The following is a 20,925-nucleotide window of genomic DNA, read 5'->3' on the forward strand; positions in this document are numbered from 1 at the left end:
GTTTGCTTTTGGCTGGTTTTACTTCCATATGCATGAAGAGATATTTATGTTAACATATGCATGTGTATATATGTATGTTGTTGTACGTATGTATGTATATATGTATGTAAATATAACAGATATATCTCTCGTTGGCTCTCGCCTCTCATTGTCTCTGCTCGTAGCTCCTTTTTTTTCTCTCTCTCTCTCTCTCTCTCTCTCTCTCTCTCTCTCTCTTTCTCTCTCTCTCTTTCTCTCCCACTCTTTCACGCGTTCTCTCACTCACTCTCTCTCTCTCTCTCCCTCCCTCCCTCGACCTTTAGCTCGAGTGGATCTTTCTATTAGATCATTTATTATTATTATTTTTTCCGAGCCTTTTTCATCAAATCATTTTTCCAATCATTTTTCTTTTTTTTCTTTTTTCTTTTTTTTTCTTTTTTTTTTGTTTTTTTTTCTTTTTTTCTTTTTTTTTTTTTTTAATCAATTTGCCATTTAGAATACGTTTTATCATTGATTGAATTTATTCGAATGAAAAAGTTACGGATACTTATCAATTATCTCGAAATATAGATATAATAATTAAACGACATATTAATAACAATAATAGACTCATTAGAAATCTATTATTATTATTATTATTATTATTATTAATTATTATTTTAAAACAGTGAGACGACGATGCCCCGTGATAAATAAATGTTCTCACGAACTTGATCCATTTGTTTCTCTTTCTTTCGTTTTGCGATAAAAATCCATGGACGATGTTGTTGTTGTTGTTGTTGTTTTTATTGGGTTAATTAATTCTTCATCGATCTTTACAAATCACCATCGGGCTGTAGGTCGAAGCGTGGCGGGAATGCGGAACCATCGAACTGGGGCTTGAACGCAGGTCGGTGTGGCTGTAAAAAATCAAAAAAGAAAGATAATACAGATAAAAATGGAGAGTGTGTAAAATTAAATATCAAAATTAAATATCAATTAAAAAATTCATGACTTTTATCGTAAGTCTTTTCTTTTTTTTTTTTTGCACTATTTCGAAAGAGAAGTATACATATGGCACGTAGTTCTGTGCAGTTTTGTGTTCTCCTTTCGAATATAACTATGATTTTCTAATTAATTAATTAATTGACTATGGCAGAGCACTCAAAACAACAAAAAATTCAACGAATTCAAATCTTATCACAAGGGATGTCCTATCTCCCTCTTATAATACATCATTATAACGACTATGTATTATTTAACAATTATTATTATTATTATTATTATTATTATTATTATTATTATTGTGTGTTACTAAGACTATGAACACGGACACATTGAAAACTTGGATATAATTTAATTTTCTTGCACTGTCTAATGAATAAAAAAAAATATCTTTTAATCTATACCTTTTAAAGAGAGAGGGGTGGGGGGAGAGAGAGACACTTACAACAGATTATTATAATCATGATGTCTTTGAAAATTGGATGAGTCCAGGGATGAATTAATAACGAAGTTAATAACGAAGAAATAAGCTATTTGACGAAAACTTTTGAGACATAGGATGATATAAGGACAACGAGAAATTAAGGGTGGTAGTTTCTTTCTTGTTCGTTGGAGTAGATACTCGTTTTGAAAGCAAATCAAAAGAGAGACGTTTATTTTTTTTTCTCCTTTTATGATTTCTTTTCTTCAACTGACTTACATGGACCAGCAACGCAGTGTTTTTACTCCATCGCGGAGGGCGCCGCCTTGCGGGCCTTCTGTTGCGGCTATACAGGGACACAGAATGAAAGATATATTTTCTATCAGAAGATTTAAGAAAAATGGGACACCTAACCGAGAGAGAGAGAGAGTGAGAGAAACTATGGAAAGTTTTTTTTTCTTTTTCTTATCTAAAGCTATAGAAATGAAATGTGTTTTAAGACGATGAAAAAATTAAAGAGGAGAAAAATTTCCTTACCGCTGGGCTCAATCCACGTGCGGCACTTCCCCCACGACCTTTAGTGCGGAATTTGGTAATAGCTTGTTCAGCCAAGTCGGCTCTCTCTTCGGCCTCCTCAAGCTCTTGCTGAGCCTTACGGAACTTGGCAAGATTCAATGCAGCGATCTCTTCTGCCTCCTCGATCTGTCTCTTGTATGTCTTGATCTTCTGCTGAAGTTTGTCGACTAGGTCTTGCATGCGTTCGTGATTCTTACGATCCTCATCGGCCTAGAATATAAGAAAAATCACGTAAATATTGTTGAAAAATAATCAGTTTAAAATAATGTATAATTAAACAAGCCAAAAGGTAGATCTAATGATCTATCGCTAATTACCTGGAAGCTAAGTTCCTTAATGCGTCGTTCAGACTTGCGAAGGTTCTTCTGAGCATCAGCGTGTCTCCTTTGTTCACCATCAAGTTCATTCTCCAATTCACGTACGCGTTGTTCCAACTTTTGTATTGCTTTCTTGCCTCCCTTCAAAGCATTCGCCTCGGCTTCATCAAGACGAACTTGGAGTTCTTTGATCTGTGTCTCAAGAGCCTTGCGAAGTTTCTCTTGCGTTTGAGCATGATCTTGTTCAGCTCGGAGTTCGTCAGCCAATCGTGCAGCATCGACCATTGCCTTCTTAGCTTTCTCTTCGGAGTTCTTGGCTTCGTTTAGAAGCTCGTCGAGATCAGACTGAGATAGAAGAGACAATTTTAATATTGAAAATCAAATATATATATATATATATATATATATATATATATATATATATATATATACGTATAATCGATATTTTATATAAATTAGACAGCGCAGAAGTATGTTTTTAACTTACATGGAGAGTCTGCAATTCGGCTTCGAGTTTCCTCTTAGCAGCAGAGATGGAAGCATTCTGAGCACTGAGGTCGTTCAATTGTTCGTGACAATCTGCTAATTCTTGTTCGGCCTGTCTACGACCACGATCGGCTTGTTCCAAAAGCGTACGGCTTTCTTCAAGTTCATTTTGAAGTGCATTAGCACGACGCTCAGATATGCCAAGGAGTTCTCTTGCCTCGTCGCGTGCTCGTTGTTCCTCTTCCAGAGCGGTCTGTACATCCTTCAATTGTTGCTGATATCTCTTAATATTCTTTTGAGCTTCGGCATTAGCTTTGTTTGCGTGATCCAAAGCTATTTCTAATTCGTTAATATCAGCTTCCAATTTCTTTTTCATACGAAGTGCCTCGGCTTTGCCCTAAAGTGAACATTTCGATCAGGAATCGTTGTTAACGATCTTTTGTCCTTTTCTAAAGCTTTCATTTAGAGTTTCCACTTACGTACCTTGGCTTCTGCTTCGAGAGAAGCTTGCATCGAGTCAAGAGCTCGTTGATGATTCTTCCTTGTGTTCTCAAATTCTTCCTCCTTCTCTTGGATACGACGATCGATCTCTTGTCTAACTTGGCTCAATTCCAGCTGGCTTCTGAGTACCTTGTTTTCTTCTTGTTCCAAAGCTGCTTCAGCTTCTTCCAATGCTGCCTGGAGTTCATCCTTCTCCGCCTCCAAACGCTTTCTAGCCTTCTCGATCTCATGAATGTTACGTCCACCTTCGCCTATTTGATCCAAAAGATCTTTCACCTCGTCGGCGAGATTCTTGTTCTCACGACGCACAGCTTCCAATTGTTCTTGACTTTCCTCATAGGCACCTAATTAGGATACAAACGACGCGAGTGTTAAATATATTTTATGAAATTCTCTTGAAAGAAAAACTTACCTCTGAGCCTGAAGAGCTCGGTACTGTAATTACGGCATTCCTTTTGACTGGCATCCAGTTCAGCGGCAAGATCGTCAACTTTGAGCTTCCATTCGCCAATGATCTTGTCGAATGCCTTCTGTTTCTTTTCAGCGGCATTGGCAATAGCAGTGGCACGATCGACCTCGATTTGAAGATCCTCGACTTCGGTCGAAAGCCTCTGTTTCGTCTTTTCCAGAGCAATGACCTTTTGGTTGAGGGATTCGATCGTTTCCTCGGCTTCAGCAAGTCGAGCCTGAAGCTTTCGTTTAGCCTCTTCGAGTTCCTCAGCCCTGGCTACTCCTTCGGATTCGTATTTCGTACGCCACAGTTGAGCCTCGGCATTAGCCTTGCTCAATTGTCTTTGGAGATCTGCTTTGCCTTCGGCTTCTTCCTCAACTTGCTCGCGAATATTGTCCAAGTCGTGTTCCAAATTACGGAATTTACCAAGAAGCGTAGCACGTTCCCTTGATTCCTCGTCAGCAAGCCTCTTCGTATCTTCCAATTGTGTCGTCAACGAGATCTTGATCTTCGACAATTGGCTAACCTGGGACTCGGCTTCCTCCAATTGGCGCAACAAGTCACTGTTCTCGATCGACAACTTCTTCTTCGCTGCATCGAAGTCGTTCAACGTACGATTAACTTCTTCCAACTTGCCTTGGGTTTCGTTCAATTGATGTTGCAATTGTTTTACAATTTTTTCTTGGGCGGCCTGTTAGAAAATTTCGACATTCATATTAGTTTCATTAAATGCTTCTTTTTTTTTTTCTTTTCAATTTTAACAATGACTCATAAGCAAGAAGCAAGCAATGTAACGCAGAAACAAGCGAGAAATGCATAAGTTCCCTTATTAAATGAAACTCACTCGAATTGGAAAAATTCTCAAATGGCATCGATCCTAAGGTATTCCCTCTTTCATATTCCATTATCCTTGTAGTAAGCTGCTTGGCAAAGCTGTTAGTTGCGTTAGTGCGCATTTATGCGCCAGGAAATATTATTTGGGATATAAGGGTCCTTACCTTTTCATTGCTGAGGTGGTCAACCGTAGCACGAAGGTCGTTCAACTCGCTGAAGTATTGAACCTTTTCTTTTTCGGTCCTGTTTGATTATGGAAAACATTGGAAAAAGAGGATGATTAAGTTAATAATATTATAAACGAGAAAGAAAATATAAGAAACAATTTACAACAAAATTCTCTCTTTCATATCATTAAGGACAAATATGTTTGTTCATCGTGCAGCGAAGATGATTCAAGGGAAATAATACATGTAACATTCCCTATTTTACTTTGGAATTCTGAAAAAAAATACGAGAAACAAAAAAGGAAAAACTTCGTGGACAGCATTCGCAAGACATTACTTTTTTTTTTTTTTTTTTTTTTTTTTTTTTGTTCAAATATACCTTCTCCCTAGAAACTTGATCCGTCGCGGCGCGAGAATTATTCAGCTCGCCGTGGATGTCATGACGGCCCTTTTCGGCCCTATCAAAAACTTCAAATTACTCTTTTGCCAACAATAATTTCTTTATCTTAAAGGAAAAAAATGTTGAAAAGTTTCTAAACGTCTATTAATATACCAGAGTCTTGCAAGTATGTATCTCTTTTTTTTCTTTTTTTTTTTTTTTTTTTCTATTAAATTTTAACATCATTATTCTTACCTAGCCTTCAACTTGTTAAGCGTATCGATTTGTTCTCCCATTTCAGCAACGGCATCATTATGTTTCTTGCGCAAGCTAGCAAGAGAAGCTTCATGTTGAATGTTAGCTTCCTCGAGATCTCTCCTTAACTTGCTAAGTTCAGCCTCTCTCTTCTTGTTCAATTCGATTTGAGCAGAGGTAGCACCACCAGCTTCCTCGAGACGCTCACCAAGTTCTTCCAATTCTCGTGCAAGATCGCTACGTTGTTTCTCAGCTTTGCCACGAGCTCCGCGTTCTGCTTCGATCTTTAAAGTAACAAGATTTTATAATCGATAGGATTATTTTCCAGAAAATATGATTTTTATGATATAAACTTTTAGGGTTCCTACCTCTTCCTCGAGTTCTTCGATTCTCGCTTGGAGTTCCTTAATCTGTTTCTGAAGTTTGCCTACTAACGATTGTTCATCTTCCAATTTGGCAGTAAGCGACGAGAGTTCCTTGTCTTTGCGTTGAATAGTTTGTTCCAATTCCTTCTTGTTCCTTTCCAAATCGGCTACAGCTTCTTGGGTCAATTTCAAGTCACCTTCTACCTTCCTCTTTGCTTTCTCAACGTCGGCGCTAATACATAATTAAATAATTAACTAAGATTCGTTCCCTTGATTTTAGAGAGAGAGAGAGAGAGAGAGAGAGAGAGAGAGAGAGAGAAAGAAAAGAAAACAATTTCAAAGTGAAATATCTCTCACCGAGATTTCTTTTCACGTTCCAAGGAATCCTCAAGCTCGTCAAGAGTATGCTCGAGTTTGATCTTAACTTTGTTAAGGTGATTGACTTTGTCCTCGGCAGCTTGAAGTTCCTCGCCCGTCTTCTGATTAATCTCACCCTGGTTCTTCTTCTCCTTATTCAATTTATTAATCAATTCATCTTGATGAGCAATCTCGTCGTTCAAGTTACGAATTTGATGATCTTTCGTAGCCTTGTCTTGTTCAGATTTTTGAAGATTCAATTCTAAATCCTCGATATCTTTCTTCAAACCAGCTACTTCTTGCTCGAGTTTCTTTTTATTCTGGAATAGATTGTTCCTAGCATCTTCTTCTTCCTTGAACCTGTCGTTAAGATCCTAAAAAAATATAATAGATATAAATCCAATTAGAAAATGATAACGATCTTTCAATCGCACAGACATAGTCGTTAATAATTCACCTATATTCATCGTTAAATGTCATACTTCTTTCTAAAATTTCCTAGTAATATCCTCAGTTATTCAAAGTTACGACATGATGGCCTCTAAGAGTGCTAATTATTTCATTGGATTCATCAGCCAGCGCATACGTCGTGACGTGTCATGGCATGATGAGTTACCCAACGTTAGGTAACGTTTGAATTAATCGACAGAGACAGAAAATGAAGAAAAAGAGAAGGGGATTATTTTGGCATGATCTACCATCTCTTGACATCCATCATCGTGCAACTTACTACGATGTTGGGATAGAAGAGGATGCCAAGTGCAGTTTTGAGTGGAAAAAACTTTGAAAGTGGTGTGAGAAAGAAGAAGAAGAAGAAGAAGAAGAAGAAGAAGAAGAAGAAGGAGAAGTCGAAGAAGAGGATGATATGAAGGAGCAACGATGACGAGGATAACGATGATGAAGATGAGTTGCTAAATGACGCATACACTACACACCTAATCCAAAGTATAAATACCCTACACCTGTTATCCTCCTTCGTTTTCTCGTCTCCTCCAGCACGTAGGTGCCACGCCCTCTTTTAATAACCTGGAATCTGGGATCGTTGGATCTAAATTTGGAGCAGGAGGAAGTCGGGAGGGTGAAATACTCTCTCAGTGAGAGAGAGAGAGAGAAAGAGAGAGAGAGAGAGAGAGAGAGAGAGAGAGAGAGAGAGAGAGAGAGAGACGTTTCTCCCTCCTTCTCCGTCCTACGTTTCTTTCATTTCTCCCTCTTTCTTCCATTTTCCTTCTTCCTGCCCGTAAATGGAGTCTTACATATTCAATCGGGACACGAATGAACTCTCTATTAAGAAAATCCACATTTTACATACTACTTTGAGAACCGATTAATTATCAACCGGGATAATTAATTTCACTCGGTTTCGTCGAGATGATTAATAATAATCAAGATAAGTTTTTCACTTGGATTGAATCATAATGATAAAATTAAAATTTTGAGGGGAAAAAGTTTAAAGAAGAAAGTATGAAGAATCCAAAGAGTTGAGGAAAAAAAAATCTTTGATAAAAATAGATCGAGTTGTGGAATGCTGGAATGGGTTGTGCGAAGAAGCTCGGTCATAAAATTTCTTCTTTTGCGTTTTAACTGAACCGTTCCAGAGGTAAGGAAAACATCTGTTTTTCTAAAAAGTTATTGCAGCGATTTTTTTCTTCTTTTTTTTTTCGTTTCCTTTTTTTTTCTCGAGTAAGTCAAACCGATCTTATTTCCATCTCCCCCATTTCTTTTTCTGTGTCTCTTTTTCTGCCTACATCTCTCACTTTTCCTTTTTTCTCCATTACTTACAACGTCGACGTACGCACACGTGTCCGATTATAACCCGTGAGAATAATTTTAGAATACGCATATAAATGACCGAATAAGAGTCGATGTAATCGGATGACTTGGACCAAAAGAAAAATGGTAGTCTACTGAAAGCTCCAAAAATGCGGAGGATGCGTCTGACTAATGGCATAACTCCTCTACTTATTACCACCACCTACTACTGATCTAAACTCATAATCGTCAGAAGAGACGTTTCTTTGGCTTTCTCGCTTCTGTCGAAATTTTATCTTTTCCTGCTTTTTCTAGGTTTATATTTAAATTAATTTTCCAAAAATTTGCAGAATGACGTCTTGCTAATTGACGGCTAATCGACTCTTCTACCGATCAATAATGTTCATCTACGGTTCATCTTATCGGTCCAAATATTATCTTTGGCTAGATTTTTCTTTAAATTACTTTTTCAAAAAAACCTTGAGGATCTGTCGTCTGATTAATGGCTTAGCTCTTCTACTGATTAATTCCTACAACAACCTCATCGGTAAGATTTTTCTGATTCCAAATGTTATATCTTCCGTTAGATTTTTATTTAACTTGCTATTTCAAAATTTTCTCGATTTAAAAATTTAAATCGCAAAATTCTCAAAGATTATTTTGATTACGAATATTATCCTGATAAAAGTTATTATAATAATTGTAGAAATAATTCGTACGAAAAATTATTAATTAAAGTAAAATAGATAATGTTGAAAAAAAGAAGAGAAAAAAAGAGAAAAGAAAAGAAACTTACTTGTAGCTGAGATTCCATATCAGCTTTTTGCGCAGCAAGTTTCAAGGATTTCTCCATGTATTCCGAAAGTGAACCCTTTTCACCATCCAATTGCCGTTGCAAGGCATTCTTTTCTGTGGTAAGTTTCGCGTTTTGTTCCTCAAGTTCCTTACGAAGTTTTTCTTCCTTTTCAAAGGCTTCTTGTGCTTTCTTTGCTTTCTCCTCGAGTGCCTGCAATTGTAATTCACCGTCTAGTCGTTCGCCATTTATTAAAGTTTTAGTGTTCTCCATAAGCACAGTATCGCCCATTTTTTTTTAAATAATAATATTACTTTATATCACACACACAGATATGGGAGAAAGATAAAATGAAAAAAAAAAAAAAAAAAGAAAGAGAAGAAAAAAGAAAAGAAAAGAAAACCCGAAGGAAAAGGAAAAAACAATTATTCGGAAATATCGTAGAGAAAAGAAATATCTTTTCTGATCGAATTATATTCGTTTTCGTTCTAGCTAATATTAAAAGAATCTTCAATTTCGAAAAGGTCGGAACGAGTTCGCGTATCCAACTGGATTCTCGTTTACCCGATGCTCAACTTTTCTACCCAAAATCCCCCTCGTATCCATTTGGCTTCGCTTCTCAAGGAAGAGAACGAGAACCATCCCCACCACCGCTCCAGTGGTGTATCTTCGTATAAAAATATTTAGAACGGATCTCCTCCAATGATGGTAGTAGGGATAGGGTAGAAAAGAGAGCGAGCGAGCGAACGAGAGAGAACGAAATCGACAAAATTAGAAACGACGGCGTTCCCCGGAAGGGCTACAGCAATGTCTTCCAGAATCGAGTTCTCGTCTCCTTTTAGATTCCAGCAGGTCAATTGTGGATCAACTTTCTCATCGATATTTATTATCTTATATTTTTTGTCTTTTACTTTTTAAAATATTGTTCCCAGCACAGATTGATTTCTTATACAATTATATTAAATAATTTGGATGATCAGTTATTGTTAGACGATTACAATTTTTCAATTAATTTATATACATAATATACATATATATATATACACACACACACACACACACACACATATATATATATATATATATATATTCTATAATAATGATGATGACGACGATGATAATAAATATTCGTCTTCGGACAATGCCTTTGCAATCTGACATTTATAGATGAGAAAGGATCGTAGTAAGATTCTGATTCATGCACCAAATGTCCTTCTCTATTTTTGGATCACGTAATATGAAATGAGAATAGGCAGAGAGTGCCTTTTTAGCAAACACTCTAATCTAAGAATATATGCCCGGAGAGCTTCTCGTAAAGAAAATGTTGAACATCTTTTTTCTAACGCGCAAAATATAGTTCTGTTATGTATGTGTATTCCCGTAGAATACTTTTCATATCTCTCTTTGCAAAATTTGCCATTGGTATAAATTGAATATACGGAGGAGAAGAAGAAGGTCTGCTAAACGTGTAAATAAACTTGCCAGCGAATCTCTGGGAATGAAGAAACGAGGAGCGAGCGAGACTCTTACTCTCGGAAAGAAGAAAGAGAAAAAGAAAAAAAGAAAAAAAAAAAAAAAGAAAGAAAGCTCAAGCTTCTCTCGGAGTATATTTTTCTAAGCAAGATTATTATACCGTGTTCCAAAAATTGATCGACATTTGGTATCATCATCGGTTTCTTTGAAGATGAAATAGGATAAACACGAATGATAAATCAAATAATTTATCATTTTTATAGTCAAAGTTATTGGAATGAGATCATCCGATACGAGTGCACTCAAGTAATTTGGAATTTACCTTTAAATGATTAAATTCTTCGAGTAAGAAATAAATAAGAAGATTCTGTATAAAACTTACAGCCAATTCGTCCTCGATACGGGTAGCATTGAGAAGAGGTTTGATCTTTTGCCATAATTTCCACCATGGCCAGGTACGAAGTTGAAGATACTTTCTCAAATTTCTTTGGACAACGACAAGGGCCAAACGTTGATCTTGTAGTTTCTTGTAATCTTTACGCGCGAGGTAACCTCGAATGAAGGCTTGCATCCATGATACGATTTTGCCTAGACGTTCATCACGAAGTTCTTCCATCTGACCCAAGACTCCAGCACGGAAGAATACCTATTATTGTCCAAGATTTATAGATCAGATGAAGTCGATTGTCCATAATTATCGGAGTATGTTGATTATTTCATTATAAATATCGTAATCATTTTTCATTTCATTATTATATTATTAATTGTAATATATGTATCATTGATTAAGATGTCCTTGGTGAAATAATCAACAAACTTTTCTTTCGTTTCCGTATGTAAATCAATCTAATCGTGCAATACTCGAAAATAAAATCGACACTCGTGTTGTATACTTAAAGATTTTCACATTGATGCAAATAAACAATTAAGTATTAAACAGCGATAAAATCGATATTAAAGTCAGGATACAAAAGTTCTTGTTTATAATATCACACGACAAAACAGACTGAAGCAGTAATGTAGTAACACGTTTCGCTAGAGATAGAGGATACATATGTGTGTGTGTGTGTGTGTGTGTGTGTGTGTGTGTGTGTGATTAGTAGAATAAGATTTGTATGATTAGAAAAGCACAATTATTGTTCTGATATTCTGTTAGGGCATTTCTCTTGCGACCCAAAGGTATCCAAGTACCTTGGTAAGACCCATACGATATTGGTCAGGCTCCAAATTGATAGCGTCGAGGATCAGCTGAGTTGCCTTTAGCGGTTCGCAAGGTTCTTTGATGGCATTGGCGCACAGAATTTTGTATCTGTGTTGTTGCGTCGTTGTTGTATAATTGCATTTATTGCGGTTTCGATAGTCAGAACAAACAAAAATTATCACAAAAAAGGTTAGACTAATTTATCTCACAGCGTCTCTTTGCTGTTTGTAAAGATAAATTTTTTTTTTCTTCTTGTTTTCTTTTCTCCTTTAATTTCGAGTTATTAGAATCAATGAATTGGTCAACGATCGCATCATTTTCGAAAGAACATTTTCTAAATTACAAATAATAAAATAATAATCATGCGGAAGGTATATCTTTTAGAAATCTTTAAAAAAGAAAAGAAAAGAAAAAAAGAAGCGTTCTCTCGAAAATTTGCATTATCTTTTGTTATTACGTATTCATAGGACAATCACGAGAGGCAGGTTGTTATTTGTTCATTAATTACTTAATCCTTAACACTTGCCGAGTCCGATCGTTTCGTATGAGACAATACCGATCAACAAAGTTCACCGTAGCATGTACATTATGTACATATAACTTATGAAATATTGAATTAATTTATTTGGCATAGCTGGGATAAACTTATGCCGTTTGTGAAAATAACTTAAAATTTATTTATTTATAGCAAAGCGCACGGGGAATTCTTTCATTCGAAACGTCTCGGCATTAATGCCAAGGTCAAAGAGAAATCGTTGTTGCCTCATCATTCTTAATGCATCAACATCGATTCTTAATGATCAAGATCTCGTTTGATCAAAATTCTCGGATACAAACGAGACGATCATCTCATTTGCACAAGGATAACGTGCCTTGGTATGTCCAAGACGGTATTGATCAGGATCAAGACCAGACCCCTCCAAAATAGCTGCAGCAGCCTTCTTTGGATCTCCACCGCATTTATCAACAGCTGCAGGTGCCAAGATCTTGTACCTAAGGTTTAGGGTTGAACGGGGAACAAACAGGTGTATGGAAGAATTAATACAAGGGCAACGCAACTTTCACGTTTTTTTATATCTGCCAATTCCTAAGTTTTTCTCCTCCTTTTCTTCGTTGGCCCAACTGTCCTATCTCATCGCATCGTGATATTTTGATAAAAATCAATAACGATTACAAGGGATCACACACGGGTATATCGATCAAAGGGCTTCACAGATTCATTGGCTTTTTTTTCTCATAATTACCATCAGGGACTACATCTATTCTATTGAAACAGTTCTTACTAGTTTCAATAACAACGATCACACTATTTCAAATCTACATTTTTGGGTGCTTTTCAAACAGGTTCCTCAATTCACTACACTATGGACTTTCAATGGATTTTTTCAAAGACATATCATCGTGCTTAATAATAAAATATTTTTCCAAATTCCCAATAAAATGATATCTTATTCGCTCTGATTGATTAATCTTTATTTAGGATACTTTGGAAAAATATTTATCTGTAATTATTACTTTTGGAAAATCAAGATATCTTTCAAGGTTTTATCAACTAGCCTTTGTATGACCGATCCTGTAGTTCTCTGGATCTAGACCAATTTCTTCGAAACATTTTGCAGCAGCCACCTTTGGATCCTTTTGGGATGCCATAATAGCTGGCGCTAAGATCATGTAACTGTACGGTCACAAGATAAAACTTGTATTACTTTGTCAATGAATCATTGTTTCAACACAGCCATGATAACATTTGTCCTAAACTAATGCATACATGCATATATATCTATATATATATACATACATACATACATATATATATATATATATATGTATATATATACTAATGTTTTAACTTGTTGGGACCTGAACTATGATCACCATAGGAGCTAAAATAGTATCGAATAAATAATCATTTTGAAGAAGATTCCAACAGAAAATATTTAAGCATTAACATCTTTTAGAATCTTCTTGAAAAATTCTATATCTTATTGTTTTTCCAAAGATTAAACAAACAATGCTTACCGCAATTTGAAGTCAGGATAGACCATCCTGTTAGGGAATCCTTTACGACAGATACGAATGCCTTCAAGTACACCGTTACAAGTTAACTGATGCATGACTAGGTAAGAATCGATGACACCTGGCTGTTTCATTTCATTAGGGATGATACAACGGACGAAGTGAGGTTGAGTTGCTCTTAGAGTGGTCATCAAATTGTTCAACTGTTCCCTATAAGACGAAGAGACAGTGGAGAAACCACCGCCCTTCTTACCACGTCCACCTTTGCCACCACCGCCACCACCACCAGCATCACCAGATTGGCCTGGATGATCGGCAAAGATTTCAACGAGCAATTTATTGCCTGATTTTTTGAATTGATCGACGACCGAATCGTTTAGGGGATCCTTGTTCTTTTCTAGCCAGCCAGTGATGTTGTAGGGTACCTAAACATTTTTATATTAGTATATGTATATCGTTTTTAATTTTTTTTCTTTTTTCTTCAATAAAATAGTATACAGGTTATCTCTGTAGGAGTAGGTGTAATACATTGGTGTAATTTTTGGGAAAGGAGGTGATTTTGTATAAAAAAACTAAGTCGAAAATTTAAAATAACATTTTTTCATTCCTTCCACCTGTTGTACCATCTGAGATACCCTGTACATAATTGTTAATAAGTAACAAGAATAATTAAGAAAACATACGTTGCCAGCATAATGTCCAATGGCAAAGTGAGCTGCTTGCTGACCAGGTTTAGGTGGTTTGGGTTTCAAGAAATTTGGACTCTTGCCCAAGTGATTGTTGTTCAATTTTTCTTCAAAGGTCTTATCAGTGGCCTTGGGGAACATAGACTCTTCTTCAAGAATCGAGAGGATACCCATGGGCTATTTATCCGAAATAACACAAAAAAAAAAAGAAACAACAGAGAGAGATTAATAACATGATTTTATATAATATATAATGAAAACCAAGAGTAGCGTTATGCAAAATTACACGAGTAAAGTTTAATTCATCAGAACTCAATATTCTAATCAAAGAATAACTTTCTGCGATAAGCAATTAGTCATTTAAAAAGAAAAAAGAAACTGAGATTTTATGTATATATATATATATATATATGTATGTATACATTGTGCAACGAGCTGTTAAACTCCTACAATTATATCGGTTAATTGTTTGATACTGAAAAAAAAACGCTACTCTTAGTAGATTCACTTTATTATATATACATATTTTTTGTTTTTTTTTATCTATTTTAATAATGAATGATACTATTCGATATGAATAAGATATTACATTTTGATTGAAAATTTCAAACGTAATACTTTTTCTTCGAATAGTTATCATCGTGTTCTTCTTTCCACTGGACAAAGACGATAACGGGTATATAAATGTAAAATAGCACATAAATAAAACAATGACAAAACACACAGGCGCAAACACATAAAAACTTTATATATCGAAGCAAGCAAATGGTATTGTTGCGGCTAATTTCTTTCTTTTTATGAGTCGAGCTGGACGCTCGCGAATGAGAGAACTCTCGGCTTTACCTTTTCGATCAAATCGATCGTCGACTGCAAGTCCATACCAAAATCGATAAAAGTCCAAGGAATACCCTCGCGTTCGTATTCTTCTTGTTCCAAGATGAACATATGATGATTGAAGTATTGCTGTAGTTTTTCGTTCGTAAAGTTGATGCAGAGTTGCTCGAAACTGTTGAACTGCATCATCCGAGGACGAAGAAGAAGAAGAAGAAGAAGGAGCAGGAGAAGAAGAAGCGAACACGCACAAACAGAGAAAGAAAAAAAGAAAACAGAAAAAACTAGAAAAAGGTTCAAAGCCCAAATCAATTTTTGTCGAGGACAATCACATTGGTCTCGTCTGGACTTCTCGTCTCTTTTTCCTTCCTTGTGGGATAATCAGGATCTCTAATATTTTTTTCTTATTCACGTGCAAAGCTTTTTTTTTGTTCTCAATTCATTTTGCAAATACGATATCTCGAATTAAATGCGTATTATCTTGAACAGTCGATAGACACTTGCTTGAAATATTTCTAGTATAAGAAGAGAAGTTCTTTTTTCTCTCTTTTTTTTTTTTTTTTTTTATATATAAATTTCGAATAGATCAAGTCTATGACCATTTGATAGAACGCATAAATGAAAAAGATGATGAGACAATGATAAGGATAGACACATATAGATAATGGAAATGTAAGTATTCTGGAAAGAATAATAGTTGGTTAGTCACGATCGAGCAATAAAGTCTAATGTAATTCCACATGCTCGAGCAGCCATTCGATTCTCATAATTCATCCTTCGATCCTTCCGCCAATTGATCGCCACAATGTTTCGGTCACAATGTTTCTTTTATAAAACATTATCGTGCCAAACTTGTTTTTCCTCGTCAGAAAGCTTGGCTCGGAAATACCTTCTCTATAAGATCAATCGTCTGCTGTAGATCCATTCCAAAGTCAATGAAAGTCCATTCGATTCCTTCCCTTGTATATTCTTCTTGCTCGAGAATAAACATGTGATGATTGAAGAACTGTTGCAATTTCTCGTTGGTGAAGTTGATGCAGAGCTGCTCAAAACTGTTGAACTGCTCGACCAAGGGGTGTGGAAGGGTAAAGCGGAGAACAGAAAAGAAAGGCATAAACAGCCGTCATTAATGCTGCTTATCATGATTTTTGTCATATTTTCGTTTTCCTTTGGTGGAGACAGTGGGTTGGAGGAGAAAGGGAAGAGGGCAGCTTTTTTATATGAATAAAAAAGAAGAAGATAGCTAGAGAATGCTCACGGGATTATGCAAGTTTTTAAAGGGTTGCGCGTCTGGTGTAGGACGGGTGATAAATTACAACCAATTGAAACCAATTGACCAAATAGGACTGAATAGGTTTCAAAATGTTTGTTCTGTCGTCAAAGGGATGATAGGTACACAAAGATATGTATATGTATGTATGTATGTAGATGATATAGAAAAAGCGATAATTGATCATGTCGAATTATATTGTTGTATAACATGATTATGTTTCGATCACTTATTATCACAAGGAAGTATCAAATATGAGATAGTCGGAGATATATTATCCCTTTGAAAAGATCTCGTAATTGCTAATTAAATAGGTATAGGCATATATAGACGAAAGTAGAAGAAGGAGAGCCTTCTTATAGATTCGTCCGTCGATTTATAATTTCCATGCAAATGCTACACTTGTTCTCATGTATTTTTTCTATTTCTTTCACGATGAGCATCGAGAAAAAATAAACACATGATTATAATGTGGGTTCAAGGGGTTGCGCATAAGGGGTACTCGTACTAGGTACCTTATTATTCGACAATATCGTGTTCCAAAGATTATCGTCGAATAGACAAGACAAACAAATGGCCAATGTACTACTTTAGCAAAACAGAGTTGGACCGATTCGGAAATTCTGATTTTCCTCTCTCCACGGTCATTTTCTTGTTGCCGATCATCATTACAATCATCATCATCATCACCATCGTCATCGTCGTCGTCGTCGTCGTCGTCGGCACGATTCATCATCCTTGTTACTTTCTCTCTGACTTTTTTTCTGATACATCTTTCCTAAAAGATGTCTTCGTGTTTACTTATTAATTATTGGCCAATACCTTTTCGATGAGCTCTATACAAGCAGCCAAATCCATTCCAAAATCTATAAATTCCCAATCGATGCCTTCCTTCTTGTATTCCTCTTGCTCGAGTACAAACATGTGATGATTGAAGAATTGTTGTAATTTCTCGTTGGTGAAGTTGATGCAGAGTTGCTCAAAGCCATTGAACTGTATTTTGTTTATCAGCGAACCATTTCGTTGTTGCATGCGCATTTGCATGTAGTACGTGCGGGATGTGCGTTGATTGATCGATTGATTGATTGATGCACGGGAAGTGAGAAGTGAAAACGAAAAAGAGAAACACAGGAAGAAAAAGAACAATCATTATAATGCATGCCATTTTTCTTTTGATGTGGATTGTGGAGGAAAAAAAAATAAAAATAAAAAGAGAGAAGGTGGAAATGGTGTGTAGCCTAGTGTTTCGATGTTTCGTTTTGCCATGTGTATGAGACATTTTTTTGTTCTGAATTTCTATAATAAATAGATCAAAATCGTTGGATCAAAAGCATTTGCAGGACGATTCGACAAAATTGGAACAACAATTGACGAAGATAGATCACTCGTTGATCCGATGATAATAACTAGGGAACTGGCTAAGTAGCATGACGAAATCGAAATCGAGTTAAAAAATAATGAGAGGGGGGAAAAAAAGAACAATGGAAAATATATCACAGATAAGGCAGGATGAAAAAAAAGGGTTTGACGATGAGACAAGAAAACAGTGGACGATCACTTTTGCTGTCAATCGAAAAGCGTTAATTAATGGAAAAAAAGAAAAAAAGAAAATATGCAGCTCTCCGTGAGGAAATTTGTTCACGGATAAATTGATCCATATTCTCTTTCCTTAGAGATGGATTCGATTGCAGTATTTTGTTGTTGCTCTATTTTGTTTTTTGTTTTTTTTTTTTGTCATCTTGATACCTTCTCAATCAATTCGATACATGCGAGGAGATCCATGCCAAAGTCTATGAACTCCCATTGAATGCCCTCCTTAGTGTATTCTTCTTGTTCGAGGACGAACATGTGGTGGTTGAAGAATTGTTGAAGCTTCTCGTTGGTGAAGTTGATACAGAGTTGCTCGAAGCTGTTGAACTGTTCGAGCAAGAAATATAGATGCATGCTTTTGTGGTCAGAGGAATCAAAGTTGATTAAACAGGCCCAATCTTCGATATTCCTTATTTTGTGTATTTGTTTCTTTTTTTTTTTTTGTAGTATGAGATTATGACTGTTTTTAATAATCTCATTTCTACAAACACTGGGCACGAATAGAAATTTATCGTGCTTTATGCGTACGAATGATTATTGTCATATTAAAAGATCGTTTCTCTTTTTTCTTTTTTCTTTACAGAAAAACGTATTTCTATTAAAGTACTTCTACTGAAAATGTATTAGTCTATTGTCAACTACTACTGTAAATGTAGTTTACGAACAAATCCAAATTGTCAGACTACAAGTAATTTAGACCGTCTCTTGTTCCTTCATGGACGGTTGAACAAGTACGTTTCTACTTGTTTTAAATACATTGTTAATATTTTCTATGTGAGGTCCACTGTTTCTGCATTCATTATAAGATTTATATACAATATACGCATATATATATATACACACACACACACATATATATATATATACGTACACTCTTGTCATTACCTATCGATTTTTTCGCTGACTGCAATTTTCCAGAACATTGAGAGAGAGAGAGAGAGAGAGAGAGAGATTTCTTCGAGATTAGAAAATAACAAATAGAAATAGGAGGAAAATCCTTACGAGAAATAAAACATTTTGTTCGGAGACTCACCATGCTTTCTAAATAAAAATTAGGGTAAACATCTGAGAAGACAAATTTTTCTAAGGAAAAAAAATCTACACTATTGTACAAAGGGGTCGGGGTGAGAGGGGGGTGGTTCAAATACTTCAAAGATGGGGAAAACGATGAACACTGTCATAAATAGAATCATGAAATTTGAAATGTATTAGAGAATATTCAATGTCAATATTTGATATCATCTGTCGCATTTGAAATATTTCTCTAAAAATATAACTATCTAATGAGAAGAAATGTCTTTGGAAGATCATGTATGATTCATGCCTATGGTTAAACAAAAAAAGTAATGGTTGGAGAACAAAGATAATTACGAATGAGAAATAAAAACAATTGATAGGAAGAGAAGATCTACTATAATACCATCTAAATCGTGCTACAAATTTGTAAGAAAAAACATTCAGGATATTGTCCAGAGATAATTGAAGAAGAACAAATATTTCTTTTGGGATGATATGGGGTGGTCCCTCAAAAGAGGCTACCTTCTCAATTAGCTCGATACAAGCTAGCAAGTCCATTCCAAAGTCAATGAACTGCCATACGATTCCTTCCCTTTTATATTCCTCTTGTTCAAGTACAAACATGTGATGGTTGAAGAATTGTTGTAATTTCTCGTTGGTGAAGTTGATGCAGAGTTGTTCAAAACCATTGTACTAAAGGACGAAATGAATTTATGGGGTCAGGGTAGAATTACGATTGAAAATTATCAATTGTTTATAAATCATGTGATCGAAGATATGTATGATATGTAAAATATCATTTTCTTCTCTTTCCGTTTGATTCTCGAGATAGTCCTTTACTTTTGCTTTACTATGAATAAATGAATAAGAGTCGAGTTGTTGTGTTATAATCGAACATCGAATGTTTCATTAATTATTTATGTAAAATTATACATAAATAAAAAAGAAAAGAAAGAATCAATGTTCAGAAAATATCTTATATGTATAAGAATTAAATATATGTTGAATTTTTATGACCTCCAACACGTCGACGACTTTTAATTAACAAGCACTAAATAAACATTGAATTTAATTTAAGTCGTCGTCGATTGGTTTAACGTTTTCTTTGCTATAATCCTTTCAAGGATATTAATTAATATGAAAGAATACTTACGTCGAAAATCTCAAAACCAGCAATATCTAGTACACCAATAAAATGTTGTCTCTTTTGTTGAGTATCCAGGGTCTCGTTACATTTCTTCACCAACCATTTGAATAATCTGTCGAACATTGCTTTCGACATAGCACCTACGGAATAGGCTACTTGATCTTTGTTACGACCTTGGGTGACGAACTCATTTCCGACCTTGATCCTTGGTTTCAATAAGTTCTTGTAAAGATCGGCACAGTCGCAATTAAGAAGTTTCGCGACTCTTTCACCTTCCTATAATTTAGAAAATATTTTTAATATTTTTGTTATGGCAATAAATTAAACAACTTTTTTATGGATAAAAAATTACTCTGAAATTACTTTTTCATATATTTAGAGAAATAAATATAATGCATAAAGTATGCAGAATTAAAAGAAAAGAAATAATGCTTTGCGATATATATATATATATATATATATATATATATATATATGTATAAAAAAAAAAAAAACATTTATAATTTCAAATATTTTTCCTAGTCAAATTGAAATATTTTCTTCACGCACCTCTGTACCATCAGCTTCAGCCTGTTCTTCTCGACCCCTTTGTTTGAACTTCATACCACCCATGTGCATAACAGCAGCAGTGATCTTGTAAATGTTATCCTTTTCTTCTTGCGTGAAGCCCAACACGTCAAAGGCTTGCTATAGACATAAAAAATATTACGTTAATTATCCAAAATTTAAAAAATTTTCTCATGACAGGAATGATGATTGATATTTAAGAAATTTTGAAAATTTTTAAAAAGCAAAATTCTAAGATTCCTAAAAAGTGCTCAAAAAGATCAAACATTCCTGACATGAAGATAATTATCTCATCTCATAATTAATATTTATATATATAATGCTTGTTAACTTAAGGCTTTTTATTTGCGGATGCTTGATTAATAATAAAAGCACACAAGGACGAGAGACAATCGACGTTATTTTGTTAAACGTCAAAGTAAACTTAAATAAAATAAAATTAAAAAGATATCTGAATCAAGCTATTATTTTATTACTTTGACGTTTCACAGATTATCGTCGTATAAGCGATCT

The 20,925-nt window shown here is 35.2% G+C and overlaps 1 protein-coding gene across 20 annotated transcripts in view; it reads right to left on the reverse strand.

Moving 5' to 3' along the window:
* Nucleotides 1-187: 187 nt before the first annotated feature.
* The window catches only part of Mhc (myosin heavy chain), a 31,692-nt gene continuing 10,954 nt past the window's right edge, over nt 188-20,925 (reverse strand). For 4 of the 20 annotated variants that reach the window (XM_035874565.2, XM_035874569.2, XM_035874567.2 and 1 more), the window contains exons 9-26: nt 20,395-20,532; nt 19,852-20,121; nt 19,221-19,391; nt 13,988-14,167; nt 13,308-13,729; nt 12,161-12,281; nt 10,470-10,733; nt 8,618-8,827; nt 6,073-6,446; nt 5,719-5,947; nt 5,351-5,634; nt 4,714-4,792; nt 3,677-4,406; nt 3,247-3,608; nt 2,765-3,160; nt 2,278-2,622; nt 1,922-2,170; nt 188-878 (exon numbers count right to left, since the gene is read on the reverse strand). In XM_035874565.2, the coding sequence (XP_035730458.1) occupies nt 795-878; nt 1,922-2,170; nt 2,278-2,622; nt 2,765-3,160; nt 3,247-3,608; nt 3,677-4,406; nt 4,714-4,792; nt 5,351-5,634; nt 5,719-5,947; nt 6,073-6,446; nt 8,618-8,827; nt 10,470-10,733; nt 12,161-12,281; nt 13,308-13,729; nt 13,988-14,167; nt 19,221-19,391; nt 19,852-20,121; nt 20,395-20,532 (4,908 nt within the window). In that variant the 3' untranslated portion in view covers nt 188-794. Of the gene's footprint in view, nt 879-1,663; nt 1,731-1,921; nt 2,171-2,277; nt 2,623-2,764; nt 3,161-3,246; nt 3,609-3,676; nt 4,407-4,713; nt 4,793-5,095; nt 5,175-5,350; nt 5,635-5,718; nt 5,948-6,072; nt 6,447-8,617; nt 8,828-10,469; nt 10,734-12,160; nt 12,282-12,845; nt 12,964-13,307; nt 13,730-13,987; nt 14,168-14,833; nt 15,005-15,710; nt 15,882-16,913; nt 17,085-17,837; nt 18,009-19,220; nt 19,392-19,851; nt 20,122-20,394; nt 20,533-20,925 lie in introns of all 20 variants that reach the window. The other 16 variants (XM_085662563.1, XM_035874551.2, XM_035874555.2 and 13 more) reach the window with 10 other exon arrangements.

The sequence above is a fragment of the Vespa mandarinia genome, chromosome 18, assembly GCF_050613455.1.
Source record: "Vespa mandarinia isolate Hongniang chromosome 18, ASM5061345v1, whole genome shotgun sequence".
Taxonomy (NCBI): Eukaryota; Metazoa; Arthropoda; class Insecta; order Hymenoptera; family Vespidae; genus Vespa; species Vespa mandarinia.